The sequence below is a fragment of the Panthera uncia genome, unplaced genomic scaffold, assembly GCF_023721935.1.
Source record: "Panthera uncia isolate 11264 unplaced genomic scaffold, Puncia_PCG_1.0 HiC_scaffold_760, whole genome shotgun sequence".
NCBI lineage: Eukaryota > Metazoa > Chordata > Mammalia > Carnivora > Felidae > Panthera > Panthera uncia.
Genome location: NW_026059936.1, coordinates 1 through 9,031, shown reverse-complemented (window position 1 = coordinate 9,031; position 9,031 = coordinate 1). Strand labels below are relative to the sequence as shown.

The 9,031-nt window shown below is 65.3% G+C and overlaps 1 protein-coding gene across 1 annotated transcript; it reads right to left on the bottom strand.

Moving 5' to 3' along the window:
* Window positions 1–1,249: 1,249 nt before the first annotated feature.
* LOC125918421 (mucin-5B-like) lies at window positions 1,250–9,026 on the bottom strand (the record flags this gene model as incomplete). The annotated part of the gene is made up of 19 exons (XM_049624416.1): window positions 1,250–2,107; window positions 2,516–2,624; window positions 2,812–2,857; window positions 3,111–3,233; window positions 3,362–3,448; window positions 3,603–3,719; window positions 4,242–4,279; window positions 4,383–4,487; window positions 4,773–4,953; window positions 5,224–5,255; window positions 5,550–5,650; window positions 5,847–5,916; window positions 5,984–6,159; window positions 6,240–6,444; window positions 6,528–6,714; window positions 6,954–7,210; window positions 8,057–8,228; window positions 8,492–8,673; window positions 8,843–9,026. Coding segments are annotated over 19 exons (2,577 nt in total), but the record flags the coding sequence as incomplete, so codon positions are not given.
* Window positions 9,027–9,031: the final 5 nt, after the last annotated feature.

Below are 9,031 nucleotides of genomic sequence, written 5' to 3'. Positions count from 1 at the left end.
AATGGCTCACGCTGCATCGGGTGCCACACCGCAGGAACTGCACTTCACGTACACGAGCTCTTGTCCACGGCAAGAGATGCTCATGTTCCCGGTCCCTTAGGAACATGTTTAAATTAGGTAAGAAGTACGTCTGTTTAAGGAAGAGAGTGTACCGTGGGAATGACAGGCGTTTAAGGAATGCTGTTGTTTTGCACGTGGGTTAACAAAGACTCAGGAAATCAGACCAGAAGTTCAGGGTAAGCTTTCAGAAGTTGGTCCCAGGAGTGGGCAGCAGGCCTCATTTGCTGCACGAGCCGTCTCCGGCCGGCCAGGGCCCAGGGTGACCTGCCCTGGATGGACCTCTTGAGGTGGTAGGAAAGGCCATCAGTGGCCTTAAGAGAGCCCAGGCCCTTCTCCCTGGGCCCCAAGCCCCACCTTCCCCTGGCGTGGGGGGCAGGGGTGGGGGCATGGGAGCCACACTGAGTGCAGAGGCAGGTCATGTGACTCAGGGAGGGGGAGAGACCCTCCCACTCAGCCCCCACCAGCAGCTCCCTTTGCCTCCCCAGGTGGCAATACCCCCTGAAACCAGCTCTGCCCACTTGGGGGTCTTTCTCGTCCTTCTGGCCCAGGTAAGTGGGGCGCCTTCTGTGTCTGGTTAGCACGTCTCCTGTCTGCGCACCCCACCTGCTCCCCCGTCCTTCCCACACCCACCATGTGCACATAGAGCTCTCTGGGTAGAGCGGCAGAAAAGAAGGCAGAGATCCCTGCCCCCTGCCCCCGCCTCCCTGGTGAGATGAGAAAAGAAGGGCCCTCGTAGAGCAAGTCGAGGTGGGACAGGTGCCTTGAAGAAAACACACCGAGTGAGACCCAGGCCGGGGCCAGGCCCTGCAGCAACCAGCAGCTGCCTTAGGGGTCTGGGCAGCATGGAGCACCCCTCTTCTGTGTGCACCCAGCCCACGAGGCAGCTACTGCCTGCGCTGACACGGCCCTGGGCTTCGTCCATGCTGCCAGCGGGTTTTCCAGTCTTCCGACACCAGTGAAACAGTCTCCTTATAAATCCCGTGTGTTTGAAATGATGACTCACGCCAATTCCCCACAGCCCAAGACTGACCCCGAGGGGCCTCCTTGCCCCTCACCCACCTGTCCCTCCCAGCGGGTCCGGCATGAGCCCTGGGGGTGCTATACAGCCTGAGGGGCCCTGCCTGGCCCACGGACACACGGAGGGGGGCACTCAGTTGGCGGAAAAGACTCCAGGGCCAAGACATGTACACAATGCTCAGCGTTTATTTGCAAGATCGGGGCGGAGTGAGCAGAGGGAGCTCCGACGCCCCCCACCCCTGCCCGGGGCCCTCCTGTCGGCCATGGTAACCCCACGCCTGGGTCCAGACATGGGCCTGCCTGACAGCGCTCCCTGGAGGCTGCCGGCCTGGCCTTGCCTGGACGGGCCTCAGCCTGAATTCTGCTGCAGGAGGTAGCCAGCAGGAATCTGTTCCCCGGGGCTTTGAGGAGCAGCGGGGGGCAGGAGGGGGGCACGCCGGCCCACAGTGCGGAGAGCAGCATGGCAGCTGATGCGCACTTTGCTATGGGGCACACCTCTGACACCAAGAAGGGGGCGAGTCCGGACGGAGCAGGCGCTTGTGTCTCAAATGAGGGGTCGGCCCTGATGGCCAAGCAGGTGGCCAAGACGTGCTGAAGGGGCTCCGAGGGCGAGGCCCCCTCCTGGAGCCCCCCTCGGGCAGGCCGTCATGGCACCATCACCTCCAGGGCGCAGGTGTTGCGAGGGCACGGGTGGAGGGTGTGTTCGGAGTCCTGCAGCAGGCTGGCCCGGCTATCCGCGGTTGCGTAGTGAGTGTTCTGGCTCCGGAGTGGGAGGGAGGGAGCTTGTGGGATGGGGTCAGAATGGCAACAGCCAGTGGTGGACCCCTAGATCGAGAAGATGGGGGTGCTGTCCTCGGGAGCCTCGGGAGCAGGGACGCAGGACGGAGCACAGCTGCACTCGTCCACGTGGGTGTAGGTGTGCTGGACCGCTGTCCCATCGGGACACTGCATGGTCACCACCTCCTCGTGAAGCCTCGTCTCCTGGCAGCAGGTGCACTGACGCTGCATGGCCTGGGCCTCCATGGAGAACCTGCAGATTTGAGTGCCCACCCTCAGGACCCGCCTTGTCCAGCCCCAGCCACCCAGCTCTTGCTTTCTCTGGGGCCTGGAGACGATGGCTTCTGCCCGCTCACGGGCAGCCCTGAGCTTGTCCTCGGAGCACTGGGGGCTTCTCTGACCTGACCTGGGACAGTGCTCAGGGTCACCGAGCTCTGACCTTCTCTGGTCAGGCCCCCTCCCTTCTTGGAACCAGCTCATCAAACTAGCTGATGGGGACAAGACCCTCCTCCCTCCAGGAACCCCCCCCCCCCCCCCCCGGGTCTTGAGCCAACGTTACATCCTTCCTTCTGCTCTCCCGGCCTACTTGCTCCACCTGGCAGAAGCCAGGGAGGTCTGGGGCGGGGAGGGGGCCCTTGGGAGGGGAGCCGGCCTCGCTCACTTGGACACTCCTGGGCATGAGCCCTCGCAGAAGGTGACGTTGACCGGGGCCTGGGTGGCGCAGCCCTGGTGTCTCAGGACCGTCCTGTTGACCCGGACTTGACAGGAGTCTGGGCGGAGGGAGGAAGGGCGGTGGAGGTGCGGGAAGGGCTCTCCCCTGACCTGGGGCCGCTCCTCCCACCCTCGGGAGCCGCTCGGGGTGGGGTCCTGGGGCTAGAGGCAGCTTGGGGCAGAAATCATTGCATAGAGACTGGGAGGGGCTGGAGGGTGCGGACAGGTAGGCGGGCCTCAGCTTACCCACTTCCTCACAGGAGTAGCAGCAGCCAGTTTTCCTGAGGATGCCCTGCAGGGGTGGGGGAGACAGAGCGGGAGGTGGGGGGCTGGGGGCTGGGCAGGAACTCCCAGGAGTAGGAGCGCGGGCGGGGCCTCTGGGGCCGAGCGTGGGCGGGCTTCCCAGGGGTGGGGCGTGGCCTCCTAGGTGGGGAGTGGGGAATCGGGTGGGCGTGGCCCTGGTTGGGGGCGTGGCCTCCGGGGACGGGCGTGGGCGGGGCCCTTGGGAGGGATCTCCAGGACGCGGGCGGCCCCGGGACACACACCTTGCAGCTGGACGGGTCCGGGCAGGGCAGCGGCCTCGGGGTGAGCACGTGGAGCCCGTTCTTGGCGTCGCAGCGGTACTCCGTGCAGTTGTCCACGAGGTTGCTGACCCAGGTCTCGTTGGGCTGCAGAAATGCGATGGGGAGGGTGGAGGCCCCCAGGGGAATGAATTATCTGGTGGGCTGAGAAGGGCTGAAGGGAAGTCTCCCCTGGCGGGGGGGCGGGGGGGGGCGGAGACCGAACCCCCTCTTACCTGGACCAGCCGGCCGTCCGGCGTGAGACACGCTGTCTGCACGCACTCCCCACAGCACTGTCCGTCCACCTTCTGGTACTGGAAGCCCTGAGGGACAGGGATGGTTACATCCTCACCCCCAGCCCCCCTCCCCAGCCCTCCTGAACCCCATCCATACCCTAAGGGCCCAGCGACCCCCTTAGCAGCCTGCCCAGGGCTGCCACCAGGCAGGCACTACCGGCGTCTGCCCAGGAGGGCGTACCTGGGGGCAGGTGGTGCTGCAGTTGTCCTCCTTACACTGCACCGTTGGGTGCTGGGTGTCCACGGACAGGCAGGTGCATGTGTGGCAGGGAGTGACCGCTGGGAAGGTTGCACCGATCTACAGTGGTTGGGGTGAGGGGAGGCAACATTGAGGGCACTGGTAGGGGCACAGGACCGGGGCCAAGACCCTTCCTTGCTGCTGGCTGGGCGGCAGGAAGGGAAGGCCTACAGAAAGTGGTTTCTTTGTTCTTCAAATAGAATTCTGCATGTACCCCCTGGCTGAGCATAGACCGGGGCAGAGGCAGGGAAGGCAGGCAGGCTGGAGGGGGCTGGGAGGGCATGGTCCTACCCCAGCCCTCTTGCTGTGATGAGGCTCCTGGGAGACCCTGAACCTAAGCTCTCAGAGGCAGGCATTCAGCCCATGGCCCTCCCAGGCCCTCGGCAGACAGCGCCGCCCCTGTGTCCCCCTCCTTCATGTCTCCACTAGGCTCTACAGGACCCAGAGCCCCATGCTTATCTGCTCTCAAGCAGGAGGCTGCAGGCAGGGCTGGGCCTGTCCAGATGAGGGGTGGAGGTCCCCTAGCCGAGGTGCGGAGCCCAGGGCCCCACCCACTGCCCCCTGGCTCAGCAGAGCCCTTACCCCATAGGCGGTGCCATTGTAGGTGCACAGCTTAGGTCCTGGAAGGAAAGGGAGGGCTGAGCACCTGCCCAGGTGTTAGGGGGAAAGTGCTCACCCTCTGCCTCCCGAGCCCCACCCCAGAGAATCCCCAGCACAGCTCACGGCAGCTAAAGGTGGGGCAGCAGTCGCCCTCCTCCTGGGTGGCCACCAGCTCCTCTCCCGGCACACATTTGGGTGGGCTCTGGGGGCAGGTGGTCGTGTTGCAGACTGTGGGAGAGTCAGGGCGCTGTCAGGGGCACCCCTGCAGCTCCCCTTTTCTGGCTGTGCCAGCTCACAGTCTAGGGGAGTTTCTTGCAACAGTCATATTTTTTTCCTGGGGGTTGAATCTTCTAAGTTCCTGCTGGGTCCCCTCGCTGTACCCAGCCACACCAGAAGCCACCAGCCTCATTTTAGGTAGAAAAATGAAGCACCAAGAGGCCCACCAACTGGTCCACCAACTGGCCCCCTCCTCGGCCCTCCTCACCCTGTGGCCAATGGGGGCACGGGGCTCACCACACAGCGTCTCCAGGCAGCACGGCTTGTCAGCCACAGGCCTGGTCACAGTCACCAGGCCCGCCCGGCTGCACTGCAGGGGCCGGTCCTGGGCTTCGCACAGCACGGGCGTGCACCGCACGGACAGGGAGCCCTCGTGACACAAGCAGTCCTGACAGTTGCTGACCCACCGCTCCCCGGGCTGGAAGAGACCAGTCAGGGTCCCTGGAGACTCCCAGACGGTGCCCTGGCTCTTGGGCTGCAGCCCTCGGTGTGGTCATGCCAGCCTTTGGCCTCCCGCTCAAGCTGCTGTCTCTGCAGCAGCCCGGGTGACGGATGTGTCGCACACCGGGGGGGCACCCCACGCCAGCCCCCCACAGGGCTGCCCGGGCAGAGCAGGGTGCCCTGAGATGGGGCTTTCCCTCCCATTGCTCAGGCAAGGGGGCAGGTAGCTGGGGGGCAGAATACTCACAGATTTGGGAAACCCGTCTGGTCCCACACAGCCTGCAAGGGGAGAAGGAAGGGGAAGATCACTGGGGGTGCTGGGTTCCAGACCCAGTGGGCAGAGACCACAGGCCCTGGGACATGTCCTTGCGGGCCTGGCTGCCCCCACCCCCAGCAGAGGCCTCTTCTTCCCGCTGGGGACACAATTCCCTGGGGGACTCGGTGTCACGGCCATACTGCGCCCTCTGTGGAGTGAGCACCCAGGAGGGACGGTCCTGGACTGGCGTCTTGCCACCCCAGAGCTCCCCCTGCAGCCCTGTAGCTCAGGTCAGGGCAGCCACGGCGGGTGCTTACCGCACTCGCGCACGCAGACGTTTGTGTGCGTGTTGAAGAGGGTGTGTCCATCCGGGCAGAAGCAGCCTTCCGCCAGCCCCTTGCCCACCTCGCTCTGGTGCCTGCAAGGAGAGGAGGGCATTTCTAGGACCCTTGATCCACATGAGTGCAGTCCTAGGGGCGAGGGCCGAGGGCAGGGCGGGCTACTGGGGTTGGCCACCTGCCCGGGGCCACTCGGGAGCGAAGGCTCAGAGATCGGGGTGGGGGAAGGGAGCCCCAGGCCCTTTGGTGCCCCTGGACCTTGCAGGCAGGCTTTACCTGGAGTCGCAGGACGCAGGCTGTGCGGGGCCACATGGCTGGTACACCTTGCCGGACGGACAGGTGAAATCTGGGGACAGAGACAGGTGTCAGGTGGGCCAAGGAGGCCAGAGCCCCCAGGGGCCGCCCCGACTCACTGCACAGCCCGCCGGTGGCGTTGCGCCAGCTGCTGCACACGCCCTGGGCACGGCAGAGTGCTGCGTAGGCCTCCAGGCTCTCGCAGGGCGCCTGGCGGTCGGCTCGGCAGCCATCACTGACGCAGGAGCTGAAGAACGGGCCCGGCGGGATGAGGCCGTGGCACTCTGCGAAGACCCTGTGGGCAGGGGCGGTCAGAGGCCGGGGCAGAGAGTAGGTCCCTGTCCCAGGACCACCAAACCCAGAGGAGAGACTCACGGGCTCAGCAACAGCTCGCAGAGAGGTGCTGGGGGGCATGGGGAGGAGGTGGGCGTGGCGGGTACCGGGGGCTGGGGGGTGGGTGCCCCGCAGTCCTCCCTGCTGCTCTCTTGGACCAGCCAGGTATGGGCCATGTCTTGGCAGGTGGGGGCGGTGGTGCCGTCTGGCCGGCGGCAGTCGTCTGTCTGGCTGTTGGTGCAGGTGCCTGGGGAGGCGGGGCAGCAGGGTCACGGTCTTGTCCTTGCCCCTCTCCCCACCTGTGCTGAGGCGGCTGTGGCCCCCACTCACCGCACTGGCCCTCCGTGTTGTGGCTGAAGTGGGTGTAGGGCAGCCGGACCTGGAAGACGTGTCCGTCGAAGCTGACGCTGACATCAAGGGCAGGAATGTCCATGCCCATCGTGGTGGTGCCTGTCACGGACACACTCACGCCGTTCTTTGCAAAGCCCGGGCTCACTTGCTTTCGGTCAAACAATATCTGAGGACATATCGGGGGTGGGGGTGGGGGATCCATGATCGGGTGGTGGGGCAGCAGGGCCTGCCTTGGAGGCTCTCCCTCCCGGGTGCTGGGGCCCCAAGTCCTTGGGGGAGTCCCAGCTGGCTGCGTTCGGGCCCCCGGGGCGTCATGGCACGCCCTTTGCCCTTCCAGAGGCCCCTCCGGGGGCTGACCTCCAGGCCTGCAGGCCTTCCCCGGTGATGCAGGGCAGGGCCACTCACCAGGGGCTCCTCCTGCCCGTTGGCGCCGGTGCTGGTGGTGAGGATGACCTCCGTGGACTTATAGCGGGCGCTGAGGGCGCGGGGACACTGGGCAGTGGCTGAGGTGGCCCCACAGTAGTAGTTGTGCATGTAGATGCTGAGGTTCCCGTGGCGCGGGCGGATCTCCCGCATGAGCACGTGGGTGCAGTTGTCCACGAAGGAGTAGGAGGTGCCGTCAAAGGTGTTGTAGTGAGAGTTACCCCAGCCGCTGCACAAGCCTGCGGGACATGGGCAGTCCCCTCACCCCAAAAGTGCCACCTGGGGGAGCCACTCAACTGCCCTGGGCCTTGGCTGCCTCTTTTTTAAATTTTTTTTTAATGTTTATTTATTATTGACAGACAGAGAGAGACAGAACCTGAGCAGGGGAGGGGCAGAGAGAGGGGGAGACACAGAATCCGAAGCAGGCTCCAGGCTCTGAGATGTTCAGCACAGAGCCCGACGCGGGGCTCGAACTCACAAACCGCGAGATCATGACCTGAGCCGACGTCGGACACTCAACCGACTGAGCCCCGCAGGCGCCCCTCGGCTGCCTTTTTTATAAAATGGGCGAGTAGGCTGGATGGTGGCCCTGAAGGATAAGGACATGTCCCCAGAGCCTGAGAATGGACCCTTGTTTGGGGAAAGGGTCTTCATGTCAGTGATTACGTTAAGGATCTAGAGGATACCGTCCCGGATTACCAGGGTCGCTCTAGCCCGGTGATAAGTGTCCTTGTAAAGAAAGGAGTGGCCACAGGAAGGCCGAGTCACGGCTGGAGGCCCGTGGCCACAAGCCTAGGGATGCCTGGAGCCCCCAAGGCCGACAAGGCAGGGAGGGCCCTCCCTGCAGCCTCAGGCATTCCTGGTGTTGTGACCCGGTGTGTGGTCCTCACTTCTCCCGGAACCTGCCGTCCAGGTGTCCAGGGCCCAGGCCGGAAGTGCTCCCAGACGGCAGCTCCGTGAAAGACGCCCAGAAACCCCGGGGACAACGGCGCGGCTGCTGCCCCCGTGTGCACACCCACCCCCGTTCGGGAGCCCCTTCTATGTGGGGGGGCTCCCTGCACACCCCCCGGCCCCACCCGGCTTACACTCGCACTCAAAACGGAAGTCACACGGCTCGCTCCCCTGCCACACTCTGACTGGCCGATGCCCGTTCACGCAGCTCACACTGGCCGCTGACTTCCGCTCCAGAAGCACCATGCGGTTGTTGCCTTCACACCGGGCCACCGTGCAGTCCGGCAGGGTCCAGGACTCGTTCACCTGGGAGACAGCGGGGACGGCGCTCACCGGCTGGGGGCCACGAGACCTGCCACGTGGCCCTGCCACGGCCTCAGGTCCCTCGTTGCCCAGGGCGGGCCCCGTGTCCTGGGCCGGCCCCAATCCTTGGCGCCTTCCTCCGGCGCTACCCGTGGGGGGGTGAGCGGGGGCCGCCCACAGCCCCAAGCAGGGCAGGGCTCAGCCCCCAGTTGGTTGCCCAACCCCAGGCACACAGCAAAGAGAGGAAGCACAGGCAGGAAGCGCACCTGTCGGGGAGGGACAAGGAGGTCGCAGGGAGGAGCTGCGGAGGAGGGGGACAGGGGCGCCGAGGATGCCGGGGGCGAGGAGGTGGGGCAGGTGCCCTGGAAGCGGTCAATGTCGCAGCGTTGGTTGCAGACGGCAGAGAAGTGGCAGCCCGCACCGTCCGTCTTGTTGTAGACCACATCCCCTGTAGAGGAGAAAATCACCAAGGAGATCGCGCCAAGTTTAGCTCAGGAGAAGGGGGGGCTGGGGCGGCACCACCCGAGTCCCAGGAGGCACACGGAGGGGCCCCAGAGACCCAGGGTCTGAGTGCCCTGGGTGGACAGTTGGAAGGAACCAGGGGCCTCCTCACTCACCGGGAGAGAAGAGCTGCCCATATGCCCGGCAGAAGCAGCCGGTGGTGAAGTGTGTGCTGCTGGATGCTGGGGGCCTCGGGGTGGTGACCACGGAAGTGGACGAGGTCCACACCGTGACAGGCAGGGATGTGGAGGCAGCCGCGGAGGGGCCCGGGGCGGTGCTCAGCGGGGAGCTGGCGGCCTCGGTCG